Source organism: Arvicola amphibius, chromosome 15, assembly GCF_903992535.2.
Source record: "Arvicola amphibius chromosome 15, mArvAmp1.2, whole genome shotgun sequence".
Taxonomy (NCBI): Eukaryota; Metazoa; Chordata; class Mammalia; order Rodentia; family Cricetidae; genus Arvicola; species Arvicola amphibius.
Window position 1 is genome coordinate 13,839,212 of NC_052061.1, and position 24,847 is coordinate 13,864,058.

General features: G+C 50.4%; 1 protein-coding gene across 1 annotated transcript in view; it reads right to left on the reverse strand.

The window, feature by feature from the left end:
• Window positions 1–19,590, reverse strand: part of Gpt2 (glutamic--pyruvic transaminase 2) — a 41,818-nt gene extending 22,228 nt beyond the window's left edge. Inside the window, exons 1-6 of the mRNA XM_038313143.2 lie at window positions 19,457–19,590; window positions 18,977–19,241; window positions 9,658–9,747; window positions 7,619–7,727; window positions 3,370–3,500; window positions 1,265–1,508 (exon numbers count right to left, since the gene is read on the reverse strand). Of these exons, the coding sequence (XP_038169071.1) occupies window positions 1,265–1,508; window positions 3,370–3,500; window positions 7,619–7,727; window positions 9,658–9,747; window positions 18,977–19,219 (817 nt within the window). The 5' untranslated portion in view covers window positions 19,220–19,241; window positions 19,457–19,590. The remainder of the gene's footprint in view (window positions 1–1,264; window positions 1,509–3,369; window positions 3,501–7,618; window positions 7,728–9,657; window positions 9,748–18,976; window positions 19,242–19,456) is intronic.
• Between the last annotated feature and the right edge of the window lie 5,257 nt (window positions 19,591–24,847).

Below are 24,847 nucleotides of genomic sequence, written 5' to 3' on the forward strand. Positions count from 1 at the left end.
TGTGACTCTGAGGTCTGCCTGGATGACACAGCCAGTACAGGCCAGATAGGAATTCACTGTCTCCAAAGAAACAGACAGAAAGGAACTGACTCAAGAGCCGATTCAGCATACAAATGCGGCCCTGGGATCAGCAGAAGTGTCATCTTGGACTGGGTGGACCTGCCAGTTCTCCAGCCCTACCCCAGCCATTAAAATATGGGTGAGCAGAGTCCACCCTCTGTACTTTAACAAGCTCAAAGTTTAGGAACCGGTGTCCTGAAGAAGCAGGACTCGGGGTTAAGAACACTGACGTCTGGACTGACCTGGGAGGTTTTCCAAGCTCGCTTTGTGATACTGATCTACAGCCCGATTGAGAACAGAGTCCTGTGTCGTTTCCCTGAACTGCATCATTGGTAGACTGGACTCTTCATCCCTGCTTCGAGGCACTGGAGCATGCACACCAGTGTTGGCACCAGGTGCACCCCGACTGCATTCAGGAATTAAAGTGGTTGTTTTCAGCTTACTGAAGCAGCAGCTCACGTTTCGGAGAAGCAGATTCCACAATCAATTCTGATGCATTTTGGCCCCACTCCAACTTAGCTCAACAAAGAAAAGAGAAGGGAGTTCCTGTTCTCTCATCCAAATAACCCTGGAGCCACATGAACCAGCAGCAGCTTGGGGGTCAAAACAGGCAGGACTGGATGCTTTTTGTCTAAGAAAAACATGCAAAATTTGGGGCATTTTTTCAACTTCTAGAAACAGGCTTTTTTTTGTTTGTTTGTTTTTAATATGGCATTTTCTTCTCAAAGGAACAGCCAAACTCCACACACCAGCATTCTGAAACCCAATTGAGAAAAACAAGAAGTAAATGTGCAGTTCCCCGAGTGCCCCGGGTTGGAGGGTGACGATTGTGTGCACAACCTCGAGGAGATGAGACTTTACAAATGGAGGTAAACTATGAAAAAGAACAGGTCCTGCAAACAACAACAAAACAAAAAAGAAAAGAAAAGAAAAAGAAAGAAAGAAGAAAGAAAGAAAGAAAGAAAGAAAGAAAGAAAGAAAGAAAGAGAAAAAAGAAAGAGAGAGAAAGCAAAAAAGCAAAAAGCTGCCTGCTTCTCATCTCCTGAGGTGGCCCGCGGCGAGCTCCATTGCTGTTAGCAAATGTGGAATGAATCAGGAAACTGGCACAGAGAGGACCTTCGTCCCTCAGTTCTTCAGTGGCCAAGCGTCCACACACCAGCCCCTCCGAGCCCCCGAGGAAGCGGTAAGAGACTGACTCACAGACCTGTGGGGTTCCCGGGGTTGATAATGCAGAGAACTTTGGGGTCACAGTGGTCTTTGGCTTGCCGCACCGCCCGCCGGAGCTCGTCCACGTTCAAGGCCCAGCAGTTCTCCTCGTCTAGGTAGTAGTTCACCTGGATGGCATCCAGCTCGGAGATGACCGCGGAGTAGAGGGGGTACTGGGGGATGGGTATCATCACGCCTGTCCGGGACTTGCCGCCCCCAGAGACCAGGAGCTTCAGGATCGTCTGCAACAAAAGGTAACATCTACAAAGGCCCTGCTACCTGCTTTGAGTGTAACCCCACCAAGTTCGCTTCACTTCCGTTTCCTTAGCTGGAACGCGAGAGCTGAAGTAGGCAGTACAGAAACACATGTGTTAAAGCTCTTGACTTACGTACGACATGTAGGAAAGGACTGGCCACTTGACAGGTGTGGAGCAACACATGTTTAATAATAGCAGTGGCTGAGGCATGACCATGAGGACAGCCTGGGCTACATTGTGAGATCCTGTCTCCAAAAGCCCAACCAACCAACCAATCAATCTCTTTCTAAAACAGTACCCCAGCTGGTCCTGCCCTAGAATTATTCTGACCTCACCCTGATAATCTCATTTAAACTCTACGTTATCAATAACCATCAGTTGCCCACACATGGCTGGACGGACTTCTAAACAGAAGACTGTTGAAATGGTACCACCAGAGAGCAGGTTCAATTCCTTGCTGCGAGAATCCCACCAGAATGGCATGACACCACGCTCTCTCTGGGCCTACTTCCTCTGTGGTTCCAGTAGGTAGGAGATCAACGTATCTATTTGAAAGGCTTTGGGAAACAAACACTCAACATCAAAACAAGAGCCTGTGAGCTCAGGAGACAAAGGCCCCCAATAAGACGGGATACTAACAGCTGCTCACGTAGGAAGAATACACGAGCCAATGGCACTTAGCACAGAACCGGAGCCAGAAACACACCAAAAGCGAATGGAGGACCAGGGTGTGTGCAGCTAAGTTCCTAGCACTCGCCTAGCATACTGAGGGCCAGGTTTGATCCTCAGCACTAAAGAAGAAACAAAACAAGCCAACAAATAAAACCCAGGAGGCCACGAGCCCTTTCCCCAAGCCTAGAATTTCAGAGTTCAGCCACGTAACCACGGATTCCAGTCTGCCCACCCTCATGCCATTGTTGACTCTTCAGCCATGTAACCACCGATTCCAGTCCACATGCCTGTGCCCTCCTGACTGCCTCCCAGTCTGAGCCAGCTCTTCTCTCACCTCCTACGTGCTCCTTCACTTCCTGTTACTTGGCTCTTTCCGGCCAGGCCCAAGTTGAACTGAATACTGACGGAGTCGTGGGGCCTCCCTCCCTTTACTGAAGTGCCAGTGGTTCCCTAGTCTTCTTAGGCTGACCTGAATCCCCAGCACCATCTCTAGGATCCTACAGAATGAGCCATTACTTGCTTCCCAGATCCTGTTTCTGGTCACTGTCCCTCACTGTGTGAGCTCACCCACCTTGAGTTCATCTCCTCAACACTAAGCCTCTTTCCGGACCAAGTTCTTTTCATACACCGATCTTCAGCTAAGAAAACGCTCCCTCTCCCACCTTCCCCAGTCCATTCCTGCATCGTTTAGTCTTTTTCAGAGGAGCCTTCCACAGTTCCTGCTGCGGCCATGGCAGCACTTGGTCTGACTCATGAGGTGACCTTTATGTATGCGGTGTCAATGCTAGACTGTCATAACACCGGCGTGTGGGCAAAGGCCAAGTCACTACCTGGTTCCCTAAGGTCTCCCCAGCACCTAGCACAACGCCCAGCAGAGGAGGAACACCAATATCTGCTGACAACGGAGGCCAAGGGGCACCCTCACACCCTATAGCTCCCCACCAGTTGGGCCTGCTGGTGGATCCTCTGGAGGAAAATTGAAGCTGTGGTTGTATCCAGAGTCATGAGACTATCGGGGACTAGAAGCTTCTGGGACGGGGATACCAGAGGGTGACTCACTCTGCCCACCGAGCCTGTCTCCTGGCCAGTTAGTTCAAACCCCTGGCCCTAGCTTGTAAGGTTGTTCGTCTCGCGAATGAACACTGGGATAAGAATGGGCCATCTGTGTACATACAGAAATACCGTCGCTAGCTCCGGTGGTCAGGTAGATGTTGTCCGGGTCGGCAGGCACACCGTCTCTCCTGGTGATAAAGGCTGCCACATCCTCACGGATGCAGTTAACACCCTGGCTGGCGCTGTAGGATCCTGTGAAACAGCAAGCAAGATAATGATTAGAGGCAAGATGTCTCGTTCAACAAGATGAGTGTGGCACCCGTATAATTAGCTGGGGGTAAAGACGGCTGCAGACACTGAAGTAGGGCCTCTTTCCCACGGCTCTGGGCTCTGGAACTTCAGCAAGCTGCTTACCTACTTATTTGGGCTCTTCCACCCACCCACCCATCTTTCCACCCAGTGTTTACTGAGCATCTATTACGCAGTAAGCCCTGGCTTCTACTGTGCCAACAGTGCCCATACCCGTGATACAGACATGCTTTATGACAACAGTACCCATTAGATCTGGGGTTTCTATGCTTTAGTTAGGTGCTGACTCATAAGTCTACAGAACTTGAGAGAATGGGTTGATACTATTCCTCCAAAGTAGCTCAGGGCTCTAAGTGGATCCGACGCAGATCCTGGAGACTGACCCTGGAGTATCCAGCCACCACTGGCCCCTCTGCTTAGAAGTCACTTCCCTGAGTGAGTGCTCATCCCATGTTCCAGTTTACAAACTGGCACACCACCATTGCCAGACTGCCTTGCCACCCTGAATAACCGGTCCCTTCCACTGGGTCACACCGTGCTGCACCTCAAGGTCTTTACCCACGCGCTCCCTCTGTCTGCCATGCACCTGCAACCTTTCTTTTGCTCATCCTCTTCTTGAGATTGCATGCCAACCTGTCCCCTTTTGTTCTTTCTGGTTTTTTGAGGCAGGGTCTCTATATGTAACCTAGGCTGGCCCGAAAGTCACTAAGTAAACCACACTGTCCTCAAGTTTACAGAGATCTGTCTGCCACTGCCTCCTGAGTGTTGAGAATAAAGGTGTGCGCTATCACGCAAGCTCCAATCTGTCGTCTTAAACTTCCCCACTACATTAGGACCCCTTGATGTAATCCTGTAGCTTTCTGTCCCTTATCCAATGAGTCATGAAAGCTGGGAATAACACAAACATATAAAATTCATAGTAATTATTTTCTTAAGATTTACATGAATGTGTTTGAATCTATCTGTGGGAATATGCACCTGAGTACAGGTGCCTGTAGAAGCCAGAAGGACCCCCCCCCCCCCCATCCCCGGAGCAAGAGTTAAAGGCAGTTGTGAGCAGCCTAACATGGGTGTTGGGAAGTGAGCCCCAGTCCTCTGCAAAAGCAGTGCATACTCTTAGCAGCTAAGCCGTCTCTCCAGCCCCTGACTATTGTGAGTGTTTGCTTCTCTCAAAAGTGTCAGTACACTGCACGAGCACAGAAACTATTCACCTCAATGACTGGTGTCCCTCAGTGTGAAGAATAGCAGCTGGGGCATGCTATGTGCCCAGAGTCAGGTCAGACAAAGCTCACAGCTCCCACCGCCTCTGGATATTTAGATATTAAATATTATTTATTTAATATTAAAGCCAGGGCACAACCTAAGGACTGAACTGCTTGTCAGATGGACAAGAAAGAAAGCACTAATAAGAAACACACTTGCATTTTTTTTTTTAAGGACAGGCTCTCCAGGTAGCTCTAGCTGGCCTCCAGTTTATATTTATAAGATCTGTCTATCTCACTCGGTGGTGGTGGTGCACTTTAACCCCAGCACTTGGGAAGCAGAGGCGGGCAGATCTCCGTGAGTTCAAGGCCAGCCTGGTCTACAAGAGCTAGTTCCAGGACAGCTAGGACGACTGTTACAGAGTGAAACCTAGTCACAAAACAAAAAAACCTTCCTACCTCTGCCTCATGACTATTGGAGTTAAAGGGCACATCACCACACCCTGCTGAGTAAAACAGGATTTTAAGAGTCACGAGAAAAGCATGGCTGAACTCTAAGGCTCCACACACAGGCCTAGAAAGACAGCTCAGCAGGGAAGACTGGCTGTCCTTGCAGAGGACCCAGGTTCAATGCTCAGCGCCCTCGTGGTGGTTCACTGCTGCCTGGAACTGCGGTTCCAGCAGAGTCAACCCCCTCTTCTGGCCCGCGGGCAATGCACACACCCGGGACACATACAGAGAAGCAGGCATAAACATACGCATACATTAAAACAGATATAAATGGACTGGGGAGGTGGTTTAGTGGCTAAGGACACTGACTGCTCTTCCAGGGGACCTGGGTTCAACTCTCCACATCCACATGGTGGCTCACAGCTGTCTCGAATTCCAAGTTCCAGGAGATCCAATGCCCTCTCCTCACCTCCACAGACACAAGGCTTACAAGTGGTGCACAGACATAGATGCAGGCAAAAATGCCCATAGATATAAAATAAAAAATGTTTAAAATTAAACAAAAAAACCCCCTTCATATACATAGTCAGTAATTGGTACTCTGGTCAGCATGCCCCTAGAACATGGACACATTCCACTTCCTTTTACTTCTATGGCGGGAAACAGTTTGGGCTGCCGAAGGCTCTGCTCTCACTGGCCCCTCCACATCACCGTTAGAAGGAGCACACTAACTGCTCCTTGCAGCGGGCAGAGCCTGGCTGCATCTCGACATCTACCAGGAGGCTCTCACCAACACATCAGCCTTTCTCACAAGTCCAAGAGGAGAAGACAAAATAGTTCCTAGTCTGAAGACGAGAAAGAAAGGCTCAGAATGTGTTTCCCTCATCTGTATTCACGAGTTCCTGAGACAGAGCCCAGTGTAAGCCATAAAGCCCGTATGGTCTCCTGGTTTCCTCATATAACACCCCAAGGCAGCTCTTCCACAGCCACAGCCTCCTACCCCTAGCTCTGGCTGACAAAGAGGAACAAAAGTCAATAAATGAGGCTCGGTGGGTGGAACCAAGGTCCACTCCTACCCCCTCACATTAGACACACAAAGCAAACTCCCCTCCTCTTAGCCTTCCTCTCTGGAGACCTCAGGGACACAGGGTTTTGAGAAATACATTTGTCCTCTGTGCTGGGAGGAGGGTAAAGGAAAAGCAATTCCTCTGCACCAGAAGATTTAGCCCCCAGGCTGGCAGGCAGGGAAGCAAGGGCACTGGCCTCTTCCTAAGACAGATACCACAGCACCCATACCAAGGGTGTTGACAGGGTCACCATGGCCAGCAGGTATTCACAGAGCCCACAAGAGACAGCACAAAAGGAGAGAGGGTAGCAGAGAAGGAGGCAGGAGCCAAGGGGCGGTTTAGCTGTTCTCTGAGCTGATTGAGCAATTTAGAAAAATATCTGTTTCACTCTTGGCTCTAGGTCTCAGAGCATTAGGGTGCATATTCTAAGAAAGCTTTAAGAACAACCATTTTGCTGAGCGGTGGTGGCGCACGCCTTTAATCCCAGCACTCAGGAGGCAGAGCAGGTGGATCTCTGTGAATTTGAGGCCAGCCTGGTCTACAAGAGCTAGTTCCAGGACAGGCCCCAAAGTTACAGTGAAACCTTGTCTCCAAAAAAACAAAACAAAACAAAACAAAAACCAGACAACAAAAAAGAACAACCATTTTTTGTTTGTTTGTTTGCTTTTTTTTTTTTTTTAACTGAGCTATGCGGTGCAGGCACTGGGGAAAAGGGGAAATAAACAGGAAAGAAAATGAGATGAAAACAAAAAGCCAGAGCTAAGAGTTGGATTCTAAGCAGGGTAGGGAGGGAGAATATCACTGTCACACCCACAGAGGTCAAATTCAGGACCTCCTTGTTCAGAGCAGAGCGAGAGGATACCTGCTGGGCCTGGGCTCTCCACAAAGAGGAACAGGAAGGGTTACCTCAGAGTGGAAGGGGTAACAGGGACAATTCAACGGAAGAAAGCCAAACAAAGTGGGGCGGAGGGGACATGGGCGCTCCCTGTCCCCGGCAAAAAGTAGCCGTTCTTCAGACAGTGCCACAGACACAAGAAGCTTGAGCTAAGCTGGGAACCTATCCTTTCGCTTAGCCTCCAGCTGGCCACTGAACAAACCCAAATCAGAGATATCTGCCCTTGAGTATCTGACCCCCCCCCCACAGGCCGGCAGGGAAAGCACTGACTTAGTAAATTGGGGGGGAGAAAGAGCACATGTGCATCTGCGCACACTCAACCCATCAGCCACTGTCCACACTTTTAGCACAGCCACCTCATAGCTCTTTGCGTGCTAACGGGCCCAGACCTATCCTGGAACCCACATTCATTTCACATCCTCGAGGACTTTGCAAGTTGGGCCTCACCCAGGCTGTTTCCACCGCAAGCCTGCAGGATCCGCCGGGCTCGCTTCTTAGCATCTTCTGGGAAGCTGGGGCTGCTTAGCAGGTTTGGGTAGGTACAGAGTGCCATCACCTAAAGAAAGAGGGTACAGCTGAGCTTTTAAGATGGTACCCCAAGACCACAGGACACTAGGCAAGGTAGAGGGAAAAGATGCCAGCTCCAAACACCACGTCGCAGCACGTCTGTCCTTGAGAGCTGAGGCTGTGGGAGCTCAGGGTAGCATAGAGGGAGACGCTGGCTCTCTGCAGCAGGAGAGATTCTGACGGCCAAGAGGCATGACTTCCAAGGCTTGGTGCAAGAATGAGGTACCAAAAGGGGTGCCATGGCAGAGTGTGAGGGTGCTACACAGCCCCGGCCTCCACCCATCCATGAAGAACACTGGACCCAAGCACCCAGGATCTTAAGAACTAGAGGGTCTTCCGGGTAAGGGGCCAGGCCTCAGTGGGCAACAGAATCTGGCTGATAGGAATAAGGCTGTGAGGTCCTGCAGACACACAGCCTGAAGCCCTTCTCAGCCTGTTTTCCTCAAGACTAAACTTCAGACCCGAAAGCCGGAAAGGCTTCTCTTCCCTGTAACAAAATCACCTAAACACACAGACTGAGAGGATTAACCAAGGCCAGTAAAACCCGCGCACCTGTCTAAAGCTGGCAGCTGAGGAACCACGCCAGGCTCACTGCGGGGAGGGGAGAACAGGTCATAGTGCTGACACCAGTCGCATGACTAACTCCCTGTTTGTTTCTTCCTCCTCTGGATAAAGAACAATAACCTACCCTACCCCTCTCCCAGGGGCATTATGAAGAACACAGTAGACAGATGAAGGTTACAGGTAGCTGACACCATCTGAGACAAGTTAGGACAGCTGGGGTCCAGGGCTGGGTTGGCTTGGGGGATGAGTTTGATAGCCTGTGAAGGTAAGCACTGTTGGGAACCTACTCACGACCCGAGACCAGGTCCACATCTGGAACCTCTACTGACAATCAAGGACCTCGGCCTTCCTCCTGCCTCTGCTTCTCTGACGGAGCTACTGTTCGCCCCCTTACTTCTGCATCCTGGGCCCTAATCCACACATCTCCATGCACAGGTCATCAGTAATGGCTGCAGGACATCCCTCAGACAGGACCAGCTGTATGCTCTCCTCTGTCACACAGGGGCTGGGGCCCCAAAGGACAAGGTGAGGGGACCTCCGTGATGTGCCACTTCTGAAGGCGGTGACACAGGGAGAGAAAAGGGAATAAGGCTACCATTTTGAAAGTTCATTACCTGCCCTACATGTGATCCATAGCCACACACGGTACTCCAGAACAGGCCCAGTCCTGCTCCAGGAAAAGGTTTTCCATAACTAGGTCTCCTACCCCTGATCAGGCTGCCCAGTGGCCTTTTCCCACCATGCTATCCCTCCTTCTGGCTGCTCATCCTTCATTGTTAGCTCACGCAACATTTTGCCATTGATGTTCAGACATAAACACCGAACCCCACAACCACCACCACTTGGAGCCCTCACAAGGTAGGTGGGTTATGTTGGAGGCAACCGAGAGCAGAGGCAGCTGCTGCTATTGTGAGCTTTTGCTGGGCTGGAGGGAGACCATCACCTGCCACTCAAGGGAGCTCCACTGTGCAAAGGCACAACACCAGCCAGCACTCCAGCCCAGGGGCTCCCTGTGGGCTGTGTTTTCACCCTGGCGTTCTTCCTCTGGGCCCTCTGCCCCACATACACACACGAACACCCTCATGGAAGCTCTGTTGGGACCCCAGATCTATCATGGAAGAACAGCCTTCCTGGAAGTTTCCTCCCCTGGACCACCACAAATGGGTTAAGGCATTTTTGATACCCTTAGAAGGGGATTGCTGAGAGAGAGAAAAACAGGGGACATCAGGTACCCGAAAGGGCTGCTACTTTGGTGGCACATCCCTCAGGGATTCTAGTGCATGAAACTAGAACTTGGCCCCTCCCAAGTTCTAGTTCAGGGCTCCAGGAGGTCTGTTTTAGGAGGGAAGGCTCACCTGACGGAGGAAGGTGATTGGCTGCTGGCCCATAGCATGGGCATCCCCAATGTTGGCTCGGATAACCTCAGTGAATGGCTTTTTGATACCCTGCAGAGAGAAGGTGGCAGGTGGTTATTTAAGGACTCAGACTCTACATTCCTGAGGCCACGTTGTAGAATTACCACAAGATATTAATAAGCAATCCTATTTTGAGCCTCACCAAATGTCAGGCAGCACTAACTAAGCCTGGTCTCATTTAATCTTCACAACCATTTCCATGAGGAAGAACTAGGAGCAACCCCATTTTACAAATGAGGAAACCGAGGTTTCAAAAGACTAACGAACTCGCTTGGTGTCACACGACTGATAAACACAAGCATTAGGACTTGAACTCTGGAAGGCAGGCCCCCAGTGTGCTCTGCTCTATCACCTCCCCCCCACCACACACACACTTTCTGGAGAAACCGGAAGAGCTGTTGGGTGGCTGAGCATTGTGACACACAGCTCCACAGCCCGTTGCTTCACCGGGATGTCTAAAAGGCACGGGGACCAAAGTGGTAGAGCAGAGGCCAGCAGCAAAATATGCCCAGAGTCAGGGAGGGAGAGCCTAGATGTCCCTACTCCTGTGCCCAGAGTTTCACTTTGAAACCGCAAAGGGCTAGAGACAAGGAGTTCATGGCCCCTTCCAGAAGACATTCATCCATGGGAATTAGGTCCTGGCCTTGTTCTCTCACAAGCCGGTTTTTTGCAGAATGGCTAGTTTCCTTTTCTTTCTTTTTAGCAGAAAGGATAAAAGACAATGAAGTGAGCACCAAACAGGGATCACAGAGGGACTAACTCAGAGAGATCTGAGCCAGGCGGTGGTGGTGCACGCCTTTAATCCCAGCATGCTGGAGGCAGAGGCAGGTGGATCTCTATGGGTTCGAGGCCATTTGGATCTATAGAGAGAGTTCCAGGACAGCTAAAGCTTGAAAGAAAGATCTGGAGGTCACTGGGGAGTGGGGGAGACACTTGAGCTGTCACGGAGACGTGGAAGCAAGGGAGTCGACACAGCCCCCTGATAAATCCAGCATCAGCTGCTGGAGGAATAGACTAGCAAATTCAAAGACCCCCCTGGGTGATGGGAGGATAATCAGGAACAAACCCGGCCTCAAACAGCCAGTCCAGGAAGGAGGCCCTGAGTGTCCCTGTGGAGGAAGGAGGGACGAGGGTGGGAAGGCCTGGCAGCCCCCACCCCATCTCCAGCTGTGCTTTCCCAAACAATATTTAAAGATACAGTTCTGCGGTTTTGACACTGGTGAAGTTTGTTTTCCTGAGTGTGTACACGTGTGTACAAGTGTATGTGTGTCTCTGCACATGTGTGCGCCACACGCAGAGGCCAGAGGAGGTCCCTGACTAGTCTCCGCAGCTCTCCCCTTGGTGTTCTGATACAGGACGTCTCCCTGCCCGTGGAGCTGGCTGGGTTTTGGCCAGGCCGCTGGCCAGCCAGCCCTGACGCCCCTGTTCCCACCAGCACTGGGGCTTCAGGGTCAGGGGGAGCAGGCCTGGCTTTTCGCCTGGGCGCTGGGGATTTGAACTCAGGCTCACGCCTACATGATGAGCACTCTAACGGAGCCATCTTTTTTGGCCCTTCCCCACCAAGTCTTTTTTTCTGAACCTCACAAGGCATAGCGGGCTGAGAAAAGAATTCGAGAAAGGGCCGCGGAGTGTCACAAACAGAGCCCAAGTCTCTGAGGTGTGTCTGGGAGACAGGGACCCTGTAAGTGCCTCTTGCCCTATCTTTAGAGCTCGTCAGAGATGGCCAAGATGAAGCTTTTTCCCGGGCAGTCACACATGTCTAGACCAAGGCAGGTGGTGGCAGCACTTGCTGCACCAGGCTGGGTCACAATGAGAGCAGGAGCCAAGAAGGATAGTGGGGGCTATGAGGTAGCTGCCTAAGTCGTAGCATACAGAAGGCAGGCCCGGACACCCTAGCACTGGCCTGGGTTCCTCAACCGAGAAGCCCTCCATCAGCCTTTAAACCACTGTTGCTCCCATGCCCACAGCTACTGAACAGAGGTGACTCTCTGGTATGGCCAGAGCCTATTCTTCAGCAAGAAATAAATCTGTCATGGCTAAGAAGGCCAAGACTCAACATACAGTTCTAAGCCTGGGCCATAGGCCAGCCCAATACAGAAGAAAATAATGCCTGGAATCTAGCCCTGGATGTCCCTTTCCTGTGCCCTCCCCCTAGCACTATTTAGCCAATTCAGGGCTTGCTGACACAAAGCCTGGGAACACTGAGCACCCCCTTTCTTGGGTCACTGTGCCTACAGACCATGGACACTTTGCATGATGGATGAGTTTGGGCCAGGATGTGGTTCCCTTGAATAGACAAGCAGACCATTCTACATAGCTAAGAGCACTCTGAAGGGTGCCCTGGGCAGGCAAGATCCACATGAGCTGGGAATACTAAGGTACCCCAGAAAGATTCTGGCCCAACGTGCGTATCCAGGCCTGGCATGTGCACCAGTGGTGCCAATGCCCCCCGTTCTGCACCTTGGCAGAGGGGCTAACAAGCATGCAGCGTTTGGTTGTCTCTCACAGCATTCTTGAGTTCCTCTGTCTAATGCACTTGCACGTGTCCAAGCCACAACTGCATCCCACGCAGCACCAAGAGAGGGTCCGGGGAGGGCGGTGCTCTCTTCCTGCCACTTGGACTTATGTAGGGTTCAACAGTGGTGAAGCATTTCTTCCCCTTCCAGCCCGCAGCTCAGCACCACTAAAGGTCACCAGACTAGTGGACAAGTCGCACGGGGACAAGGCAAAATAAAAGAAGTAACAAAAAGGGAAGGCTGAAAACATGGCTCAGGCGCAATGACCTGAGTTCAAGCCCTAGAATTGCATATAAAAACAAAACCAAAAACCTCAAGTGCAATGGTGTATGGTTTGCACTCTCAGTGCTGGGAAGGGAAACCAAGTGAATTCCCAGGGTTCACCAGCCTAGATGAATCAATGAGTTCCAGGCAAATGGGAGCCCCCGTCTCAAAAACCTAAGGTGAAAGCATCCAAAGAATGACACCAATATTGTTCTGTGGCTTCTACATATATCCTACACATGTATACACCTGTACATGTACACACACACACACACACACACACACACACACACACACACGAGAAAAATGCTATTTTAAAAAGAGCTAGCCCAGTGTGGTGGCACATGCCTTTGATCCAGGGCTTGGGAGGCGCGTGCACCTCAAAGAGGACAATCAGATCCCTGGAGCTCACGTTGCAGGTGCTGTGAGCTTCCCAATATGGGTTCTGGTAATCAAATCTGATCCTCTGTAAGAGCAGCAAGTGCTCTTAACCGTGGAGCCGTCTCTCCAGCCCCCATATTGAACATCTTAATCATGCACACCTTGTGTCTGCCAGTTACACACCCCCAACAGAGCTGGGGAGGAGAGAAGGCAGGGACGAGAGCAAGTTAATTTCCTTGTTCAAAGGACAGCCCAGTCACTTCATGAGGCCTGTGTTCAAGAAGCCCACAGAGTTTTCCCTTCGTTCAACAAATATTTCCAATGCAGCAAATAAGGAGACCGAGAGTGAGAGACGGTAGGCGGGGCCCAATGAGAAAAACCAAAGCAAATGTTGGGAGTGAAGACTAAGAAGCAGTATGGTGCTGCAGAGATGGCTCAGCGGGTAAGCGTGAGCTATCCCGCTCTAGCAGAGGACCTGAACTCGGTTCCCAGCACTCGGGAGCAGCTCACAACTGCCTGGAACTCCAGCTCTCTGCCTCTGGCCTCAGTGGGCACCTCTACCCACATACACATGAACACACACACAAAGAAATCTTTACCACAAGTGGGTACAGGAAAGGAGTGGGGTACACGGTGGGAGAGGGGCCTTCCCAGACCCCAGAAACCTCATACGAAAAGCCCCTTGCTCCCAGATTCAAAGGGATAATTAACCAGACTAGAGTAGGCAGAAGTCCTGAAAGAAGCTCTGGAGACAAAACCCCAACCGGGTCCCACGGGTCCTGAAAACAGGTGCATTTCACAGAAAGCTCTGAGACCCAGAACAGCGCAAGCCTCTGACCTCCAAAGACAATCAGAGAAGTCAAGATTTACAAGGAGCAGGGTGGGAAAGATGCTCATCGGGGAAAAGCACTTGCTACTCTTACCAAAGACCTGGGTTTGGTTCCCAGCACCCACACAGCAGGTCACAGCTATCTCTAATTCCAGTTCTGGGAGATCTGACACCGTCTTCTCACAGGTACCAGACATACATGTGGTATACATACAATATATACATACAAACAAAACACACACACACACACACACACACACAAAATAATAAACATTTAAAAGTAAATAAATCTAAAAAAACAATGTAAGGAAAGCTGAAGGATTTCCGTTCAGGATTATTACAGCGAAGCGGCAGTTGATCCAGGAAGCCCCACACTGACAGATTCAGAGGTAGGAAGCAATCTCCACTTCTTACACTCATGCAATGCACAGTACTTTGGGAAAAAGCCAGGCAGTAGTGGCACACACCTTTAATCCCAGGACTCAGGAGGCAGAGGCAGGCGGATCTTTGAATTCGAGGCCAGCCCGGTCTACAGAACGAGTTCCAGGACAGCCAAAGCAACACAGAGAAACTCTGTCTTGAAAAACCAAAAAAAAAAAAAAGAAAAAAAAAAAGTTTCAGAAGAAGGGTCTTGCTGTGCTGCCGTGATTGGTTCGGAGCTCCCGGACTCAAGGATCTTCCTGTCTCTGCTGCCTGAGCAGTTGGAACTGCAGGTCCTGCCGCTGTGACCCGAGAACAAAGACTCTAACAATTTTAATTGGCTTCTGTTTAAAGGATTGTCACTAACACTGCAAACCAGTTTGTGAAGAAGAGAGTTCAGGCCAGCACAGTCTGGAGGAATTGCCTGAGGGCCACAGCCAGAACAGGGTGGATGGGTGCAGGATTCATCCGGTCAAGGAAATCTTCTAGTTCTCTTCTTTATTATTCAATTTTTCCTTTCTCTTGAGACAGGGTTTTGCCTTGCAGACTTGGCTGTTTGGCTGGTCTGGAACTCACTGTAAAGATCCGGCTGGTCTCAAATCCTCAGATGCTATCCAATGCCTCAGCCTCCCCAGTGCCATCACACCTGGAAATGTTCTATATCAACTCTGAAGATGACCAGTGAGAGCCCTTGTGCTCAGCACATCCAGAGCTATAACTTCTATCCAGCGAACAACAGCCATGTTGCTAGGGCCCCACGTTACACGCAACACACACTGAAGGTAACACAAGTAATCAGACTTCTCTAGTTCTGAACCTTCTGCTCTTTGAGAGCTTTTGGTTTCTCTGTTTTGTTTACTTTGTATATGTTCCTGTAGGTGCATGTGTGTGTATGTGTGCAAGGGGAGGGTCACAGATCAGTCTTGGGTGTGGTTCCTCAGGAGCCATCTACCTCGTGTTTTGAGAAAGGGTCTCTCATTGGCTGGAGTAGGCTACTAGCTGGCCATGGGAACCCCAGGGATCCTCCTGCCTGCTTCTCCAAAACTGGGAAACAGGTGCACAACCCCAGGCCTGGCTTTTTCATCTGAGTTCTGGGGATCAAACTCAGACCCTCACGCTTATATGGCAAGCACTTGTATATTTGTAGGTTTTGAAGCAGAACTTTCCTATATTTATTGCTCAGGCTGGCCCTGAATTCCTGGACTCAATCCCCCTGTCTCAGACAAGTAGACAGATTTATAGCTCCCCCCAATACTCCACCTGGCTGGTGTTTACTTTTACAATTGGAAAAGTAAAGCCATTCCTTCGCTCTACCGTGCCAAGTCCTGATCCCTGCCCTTAAACAAGCAAGGAAAAAAAAACAGTTGAGAAACTGTCAGATCCTCTCAAACCCCCTTTAATTGCAGCTTATTAAAAAGTGCTGCCCCCAATGAACAATGGGATCCAGAACCCCGAAACAGGCTCTCCCTTGGTGGAGCTGCTGTCAAGGAGAAATGGCCCCCTTAGCCTCTTCCCCTCTTCCTTCAGGCTACCTTATCAGAGGAGCAAAAAGCACGGGGGACCAAACCCTGCCAGCCACTTTGAAGACAAACACCAGGGCCACGTGTCCAGCGGGCACTATTGGCAAAGAACTCACTGAAACAATTCCATAAGCAGCATACGATGCTGGGACCCAGGGCTAGAGAGATGGCTCCGTGGTTAAGAGTAGTACTTGCTGCTCTTACAAAGGTCCTGAGTTCAATTCCCAGCACCCACATGGCAGCTCACAACTGTCTGTAACTCCAGTTTCAGGAGATCTGACACCTTCACACAAATGCATGCCTATCACAGAGATCACCTCAGGTCCCTAAGGACAAGACATCAGAGAATGGGGCAAGTGGGCCAGCTAAGCTCTTTGCCTCCTTCATCGACTAGGGAAAACAATGCCCAGAGGAAACATGGAAATTTCCCCAAGTCTTCACACAAACCTCTTGACCAGATAAAACCCCTTAGAACACCCGTCCAATTTGGATTGCTAAATTCAAAACAGAGGCAGAAATAACAAACCTTGCAAAGCCAACACAAACAGAAAATAAATAAAAACGTAACAGGGCTCAGAACAGCTCCAGGTCAATGGAAGAGTGCTTGCCTAGCATTAGTAAAGCCCTAAATTTGTCCCCAGCACCAACCCTCACCCTCCCCTCCACAGAAAGAAACAACTAACAAGTACAGCTGACAAAGTTGACCATTACAGCTAGAGAGGGCACGGTGGTGCACACCTTTAATCCCAGCACTGGGAAGCAGAGGCAGGTGGATGGACCTCTATGAGTTCCCGGTCAGCCTGATCTACCTAGGAAGTTCCAGGCCTGCTAAGCCTACATGGTGAGACCCTATCTTAAAACCAAAACAAACATCAGAGAATGTAGGTGGACAGAGAGAACTTCTCAGCTAACGTGGGGGTACTCAAACTTGGATGTGTGGGATGTCTGTTTAGGAAGTAGGGATGTTTCTGGCCCAATGACCAAGACATGTGTCCGCCTGACCTATACCACTGCCTGAAACCGTTCCCGGCTCCCCATGTCCAGTCGAGAGGCATGGTAAAGTCCAGAGTCACTCAAACGACTTCTGCCTCCTCCACCTTATCCACCCTGCCTCCCTCGGCCACACAGACTCCTACTAAGCACATCTACCCCTTCCTATAAACCTAGAACTTCCCAACTTCCCTGCCACTGGTCACAGCACTGCCTGCTCCTGGAACATTCTCACATGTCCTCTGCCTGCTGAAAAATGCCACCAAACCGTAATGAACCGGGGGAGACGGAACTGGAATAACAATACAGCAGCCTGAACCTAAGGTCGGGGACCATCCTCTGCTTTATAGCGCCAACACGGAAGCTGCTCTTTAGCAAACGTAGAGAGAATTCCTGGAACCGCTCCCAGCTCTGGAACCAGAGAAATCAGCTGTGACGTGATAAAACAGGGAACACTTTAATCCGAGCTTTGTTTTAGCAGGGAGACTGTTGCCTCAAGGAGGGACAGCTGCAGCCTCCCAGATCCCAAAGTTCGGAAGAGGAAAACACAAGTTCCATGCCCACCAGCGTGTCAGGCAGGCACATAACGGAGCCAGGCTTCTCTGGGCACAGCCTTAAACAGCCGCGGGCTGGAGAGACAGTGCAGGGGTTGACCCCACACTCTGCTCTTGCAGAGGATGCCAGTTTAGTTTCCACATTAGGGAGCTGACAAGTGCCTGTGACTTCAGCTTCCAAGAACATCCAACTCTTGCTTTGCTTTGTTTTTTGAAACAGGGTTTCTCTTGTAGCCCTGGCTGTCTGGAACTTGCTCTGTAGAGCAGGCTGGCCTCGAACTCAGAGATCCACCTGCCTCTGCCTCCAGAGTGCTGGGATTAAAGGCGTGCACCACCACCCAACACAGATCCAACTTCTCTTGGCTCCATGGGTACCTGTACTCATGTGCACATAACTACACATATACACATATTTACAAATAAAAATAAATATTAAAAAAAACCCATCCCCATAAAGGTCAGCAACAGACACTGAGCTAGCTCCCTTTCATCTAACTCACTGTTCTGAGTAGAACTGAGCGTCTGAGGCGGCATCAGTAGACCTCATCAAACTCCCCACGGAAAGGAGACCCTAGGAGTTCCTCTCACTCATTCAAGGATACTGAGTGAGACACTGGGACCTGGTGACGCTGAGCAAAGTCAAGAAACTCACATTCTGGGTCAGAACTATCTGCTAACATTTTCTTTTCTCGTCTTTATTTATTTTCTTCGATACAGGGTTTCTCTGTGTAGCCCTGGCTGTCCTGGAACTCACTCTGTAGACCAGGCTGGCCTTGAACTCACAGAGATCCACTAAAGGCAAGCACCACCATTCCCCAGCTAACATTTTCTTTCTAATCTTAGGAGTGTTTCCTTTTAATGTTCCCTCTTGACTCTGCTTTCCGAATTCCACCCAGGTTAAAATTCAGTATCCTAGGATGCAGGGCTGTGGAGTGTGTCTGTAAGTTCCAACACAGGAAAGGTGGAGGCAGGAGAACGTCCAAGGCCAACCTGGGCTACACAGCCAGAACTTGTCCCCAGCACAAAGAACTTGGTTTCACCCAAGGGCATGTCTTACATACAGCCATGCCACCCTGGATGAAGCAGGGAAAAAGATCACCCCAGGATTTTTACAACAGCTATGGATTCAAGCCAACATCCCTGGCATCACCAGGGTTGCCTTATTAAGGCCACAAGGACCCAACTCTCTGATTATAGCAGTCACGGTTCTTGAGGTATAAAAGAAAGAATTCTGCCAGTCTCTTCTGCAGAGTCCCATTCTTGTCAGGCAACTGTGGCTGGCAAAGACCCAACCGGCCGCAGCCCTGAAAAAAAGGTTCGGGAACAAACTAGCCATACAACCTCCCTTCCTCCCTCCACTCCTACCTAACGGGGTTTCTCTCTCACCACCCCCAGGCCCCTTCGTCTTACTTTCTTCAAAGCGTCTGTTCACTATCTGAAACTCTCACTTCTATATCCACTTGTTTTCCTCCTTCCAAGGGATCTTGGTTCCACGAGGACACTTAGGGAACACGCAGTGCCTGGCAGCATAGGCCGTTCAATAATTGGGTACAATTCAACAAGTGAACCATCGGAAGGCCTCACTTTGTGCCAGATGCAGGGCCACTGGTGGGTAACGGGCGAAAGAGGGGGCGTTCTCTCGTTCCAGAAAAAAAAAAAAATGGTACAATGAAGAAGCTGGAAGCCGGGGATGGAGGTCCTGCTGGAGGACCCCAGATGGGTTTGCCAAGGTTCTTCCCGCCATGAGCGCCCCCTGGCCTCGCGCCCCGCAGGCCCCGGGCTCACCCGCTGCAGCTCCATCTCGATCTCGCCGGCCTTGAGCACGATGGGTCCGCGCACGGCGTACTCTACCGCCTTCACCTGCGGGTTCATGGACTCCAGAGTGAGGATGCGGTCTCGAGGGCTGCGCTCCGGTCGCACCTTGAGCGCCGCCGAGGCTTCGGCTGCAGCGCTGCTGTGACTACGGACCCAGGGGCCCGAGGCGAGGGGGCAGGAGCCCCGCCGCACCAGCACCGCCGCCCGCTGCATCGCGAACCTGCCGAGGACAACCCTGGCCCAGAAAGAACAAGAGCAAGTCATCGCGCACAGCCCAAGGTGGACACCAATCCCCCAAGAGCCCAAGGCTCTCGGCTAGCAGCGCCAGCCTAGCTCCGAGGTTGGATTCCCATCCACTGGTTACCGGGACCCCGCACCGCGCCTCTGCAGCATCGAGACGCTGCACGGCTGGTTGGCCCGGGCTGCACCCAATGTGAGAATGCAACGTGCCTGTCGCCGCTGAGCTACCCGCACCGGTCCGGTTAATAAGCGTCTGGGCTGCTCCCAAGCTGAGTGGCCAGCCACCGCATCCTGGCGCCTGGCACCCGCACCTTCTGGCCCCCTGCATTCGCACACCCACCGCTGCTGACTCCGCCTCGGGCCTGCGCGCTGGCTTCTGGGTCTTGTAGTTGTCTGGGCCGTACCAACGCTGCTGTGACGAGCTGGATAAACTACAAGTCCTCTAGGTCCTGGCGCAAGTCAGACCAGGCTGGGCAGGGGGCGGGGAGCGGTCGTCTGGGCGGGTTCTCGGGGGACAGAGAATCCCGACTGCACGGCGGCAGCTGTCCTTTCCAGGGGCTTTTGGAATTTAGTTATTTGCTGCTTGGCTGCTTCTCCCAAGACTCAGACCCCGCCTCCCTCCACCCTCACCTCGACACCTATGGGGACGTGGACGGAGAGGTGATGCAGTCTTCGCCTTGAGTTTCATCATCCAAGCCATTTGGTTCTACTGGCCGCTCAGGGGCAGCTGTTTAGGGAGTAGAGCCACTGCGACTTGATATGCCACCCTGGCTCCTTCTCAATTTCAGTGTTATTGTCAGCAAAGAACATGGGGGAGGGGTGAGGAGCGGAGCGGTCGGAAAGGACCACACAGCGAGTGGTAAGGTTTTTCAATACCACTCTATATGAAGCCTCATCTCTCCTATATTAATTCCATTTCTTTTTCTTTCTAGCCTTCCCAACATCTAAAATTACCTTGTTTAAGTACTTCTCGAGTGCTCGGAAGGACAGGAACAGTGTCTTGCCTGTTTTCACAACTCTAGCACATAGGCACTTGGTAAATATTTGCTGAACAATGAATCCACAGGGCATGGTGCTAATTGCTTTGGACAGAAGTATCCAGCCGGTGGGTTCCTCCACACGTGCAAGGTGCACACACATATGGGGCAAGTTTGGGACAGACTAGGCTGGGTGTGCAATTGGCGCAAAGGCAGGATCACCCAGGCTGTGCCACAAACATCAGTCTCAGACTCCCTCCACAACTGCAAAATAAACTAGGTTAAACGGCCTGTCTTTTAAAATCCTTGTTGTCCTGGAAATTGTGTGATTCTGGGAGTTTTCAGGCAGAACAGCCCAGGGCTTGGCACAGCCACAACAAACAAACACACAAAGCTTGTGAGAGTTGGGGAAAGGAGACAAGGAATAAATGCAGCAGGAAATCGGGGGCTGAGAGTAACTGCAGACAACCACTTTTTAATCAGAGATGTAATTAAATTAAATTTATTTATTTACTGTGTACATTAGTGTTTCTACTGCAAGTAGGTCTGTCTGAAAGTGCCAGATGTCCTGGAACTGGAGTTACAGACAGTTGTGAGCTGCCGTGTGGGTGCTGGGAATTGAACCAGGGTCCTCTGGAAGCGCCCTCTTAACCTGTAAGCCATCTCTTCAGCCCCTACAACGACTTCTGAGCCACCTAATTTTAAGCATGTCACTGTCCCCATGTGTGAAATGGGAGTAACAGGCACCTGCCATGCACAAACGAGGAGAACATTCCAAGGGAACTTGGCGGGATGTGGATACTGAAGTTGTACACCGCTCTCTCGTTGGTCTTTCCTCGAGGGAATCCCAAATGCTTAATTGATTACTCACAAGAGAGGAATGTGCCAGGGAGAGCAGAAACCACTGAGAGTGTTCCTACCTTAGCAGACTGGCTGACTCCTCAAGTCAGAGAAATTGCCTGAGTGGCAGAGGAGCTGCTTCTCTCGCTTTGTCTGCGCCATCTTTCTTCTCTTGCAAGAAAAGAGATAGTTTATTAAGGCAGAGGAGCACAGAGGTGAGACAGGCCCTCCCTGTGGCCTGTCTCCCAGAAGGCAAGAAGAAAGAGGTGCTGTTCGGGCTTTTCATTTTCATCTTATTTTATGTGTACCAGTGTCTTGTCTCCACATTTGTCTGTGCACCATGTGGGTGCAGTGCCCATGGAGGCCAGAAGAGGGCGTCAAATTCCCGAAACTGGAATTACAGACTGTTGTGAAGGGCCATGTCAGTGTTGGGAACCAAACCTGAGTCCTCTAGAAGAGTAATCAGTGCTCCTAACCACTGGACATCTCTCCACTCCCCTGTCTGGATGTTCAGTTGTCCAGCACCTCTGTCAACAGCTCTCCTTCCCAGCTTTTGTCTCAGTGCCCATCCATTCAGTCTCCAGGTTGGAGACTCTCCCAGTGGCCTAGAACCTCTGAGTACTTCACTGCCTTCGACATCCAGTTAACTCACTCTGACCAGCTGAAGAGTCACACACACATACCCCTCCACCTCCAAATCACACTTAACTTTGACCTATTCACTGTCCTTTGAGCCATCGTACTATTAACCCAGCTATCTCTATCCTAACCAGGAAGAATAAGGGATCTGGGAGTAGGTCTCCCGGAAGTAAACACAAGGCTGTTTGTACAACTGAGAAAACAACACCCAGCAAGTTGTGCACTTAACGCTGGTTCCCACATCGTCACTGCAAAACACAAGTCATATCCCTAACAAGTCTGGTGCCACTGTGTCTCTGAGATTGTATAAGCAAGTACCCCAGGCTTGGGAGTGTGACTCAGTGGTAGATGGTCCAGAGTTCAATTCTGATGTGGGGAGGGGAGGGCACTGAGAACAAACAGACAAACCAACACCTCTCTCGTGAACCACCTTTAACTGTGTACGGAGCACAAAAGGGCAAGCGTGTTATTTCTGCGCTGCAGTCTCTGGTTAAGCAGCTTGTTCAGTCAGTCAGGAACGGGGAGTAGGAGCTGTCAAAAGCAGACACCGTAGTCCTGTCTGCCCCCCCATCACCTATGCCCCCCTGCCCCTCTGATTTGCTGGAACTCTAGAGTCACTCTTGTGTAACGCTCTGAATTTGGAAATTTGAACAGTTGATTGCGATGCACTGAGCTTTGAAAAGTTTCTTCGCGGTACTTGTAAGAGGGGGTGGCAATTCCGTGAACTTTGCTTCTCTTCTTCTCTCTCAGCTGGGGACCAGTCTGAGCAAGAGCCCAAACACCGAAAGTAAAGCCTAACTGAAACGGTCATGAATGTCCTTCCCCAAAGCAGGGTAAACATTGCAAGCATACAGCAAATGCAGTCCGCCCACACAGTTGGTGATGTGTTCGGAAGACCTGGTACTTTTCTTCATCCCTTAATTCAACAAGTTCTTTCTGGAGACCCATCATGTCCTCGGCACTGTGCTGAGACATCAATAACTCAGACACGCTGTCCCTGCGTAGGACCATTTCGTAACAAAAGCAGATGTCATTCCGCTCATCCCACACCCAAACGTGATTACACACTGCACAGTAATAACTGCTGGGAAGAAAGGGCTGGCGCTCTGACAGCAAAGAAGCCTGAGGGAGAATTAGCCAGGTTAAGTGGGCTGTGAGCTTTGGAGAAGCTAGAGGACAGCAGTATTGATAAGGTGGTGTGTGTGTGTGTGTGGGGGGGGGGGCTTCTTGAAGCAGGAAGCAGCATTTTTTAACCTCTCTACCCCCCTTCCTCCCCAAAATAAAGAAAGCAAAACAACAACAACAACAACAACACGCTCATGTTTGCAGGCATAGTGCCTTGTGTCTTTAATCCAACACTCTGGAGACAGAGCCTGTAGGTCTCCGTGAGATCAAGGCTAGCCTTGTCCACAGAGTGATGTAGTGGCCCCATGCCAGTCAGAGCTACTTAATGAGATCTTGTCTCAAAAAAGGGGGGGGGGGGGATCAGCAACTTAGTAAGTCTGAAGTCAGCCTAGGTTGCTTGAAATCTTGCCTCAAAAAAACAAGACAAGAAAAGGGCAATGTGGTGGCTGGGGGTGGAGGTAAAGGTGCCATGCGCAAGTCTGGCAGCCCATGTAGGTTGAAGGAGAGAACTGACCTTGCAAGGTTTCCCTGTGACCTCCACAAGGGACCGAGGCACACAACCCCTCCTCATATACCACAAGGACACATACACACAGTGGTAATTTAAAAATAAATAAATCTCTCCCTTTCACCAAAAGGCAACATACAGAATTCAAATTCTGATATGAAATTAATACCTAGACATCCAAGAAACTGAGGGACCAAAAAAAAAAGAAAAAGAAAACCCCACCTGACTTGAAAAGGGGGCAAGCTATCTTGTCAGACTAAACATGTCACCAAGCTTTGGGGCAACAGAGAGTCCCTTTCTCAATGAGGAAAGTCAAGAGTCTTCTCCTTTCCTCAACTTCGGGCCTCCAAACACATGTGCACACAGATGCGCGCGCGCGCGCACACACACACACACACACACACACACACGCATATGCCATATACACGTGAGGAAAAGGGACGAGCGAGCTGAATAGACACCCAAGAGAAGATAACGACCAACAGACATATGAAAAAGGGGTTCAATATTCACTAATCATCATCAGAGAAGTGCAAATCAAAACCGTGGGATGTCATCTTGTTCAATTAGAAGGCTAGTATTACACACACATACACACGCACGCACGCACGCTGGCCACGATGAGAGAAGAGGGAACTTCATATGCTGGTCCTGGGATATAAGTCGGTGCAGCTCTTATGGGTGTGGAGAATTCCTGGAAAGGAGCTGAGTCTGCAGAGGCTGATCAATGAGTCCTGCTGCCGTGTGGAGGGCTGGAATGCTGCAGATCCAGAGCCTAATTACAACTTATTTCAGGCTAGCTTTAACCCCCTAATTAGTCATTCCTTGCTCACCTCTGGGTCACACCTAGCATCTGGTGACTAGCAGATAAGACCCTTTCGGAGCCTATTAACTTAGCAGGACCACTAACTTCCACCAACACAGATTCCCTTTAACTGGAATTATCTATGCCCTTAAAGTTCAAAATAATGGACTCAGGACCAGATTGGATGAGCCGTGCTGGGAAAATGTACATCAAAAGTCTGAATTCCGGTTCAAATTTATCATCAGGGTAGCTGCATAACCACATGACAGTACTGTTCCCAGTCTTTGCCTTGAGATGCTTTGTGCAGAATTTCTTGAATATCCATCTGATTTCTGAGCTACTTAGTGTTTTAAGAATGTTGGAAGCAGCACAGCCTCTCCTGCAAGACTATCTATAGAGTGAGCCTCACATGTTACCACGGGTGGCAATACCTGCCTCACAGGGATGCTGAAAGGGCATGGGGTGGTAGGTGAGACTCTGATCTTCTCTGTGGATATCTGAATAGATAAGAATGTCTGAAATGCACATCATCCGGTATGAATCGTGCTTATCTTTAAGTAATGAAGTTGCTGGTGACTTGTTCCCCCTTTTAATGCATACTCAGTTTTAAGAAATGACTGAGCATGATAGCATACATGTACTTACAACTCCAGCACTGGGGGTGCAGAAGCAGGCAGATTGCCTCAAGTTTGAGAACAGTCATGGCC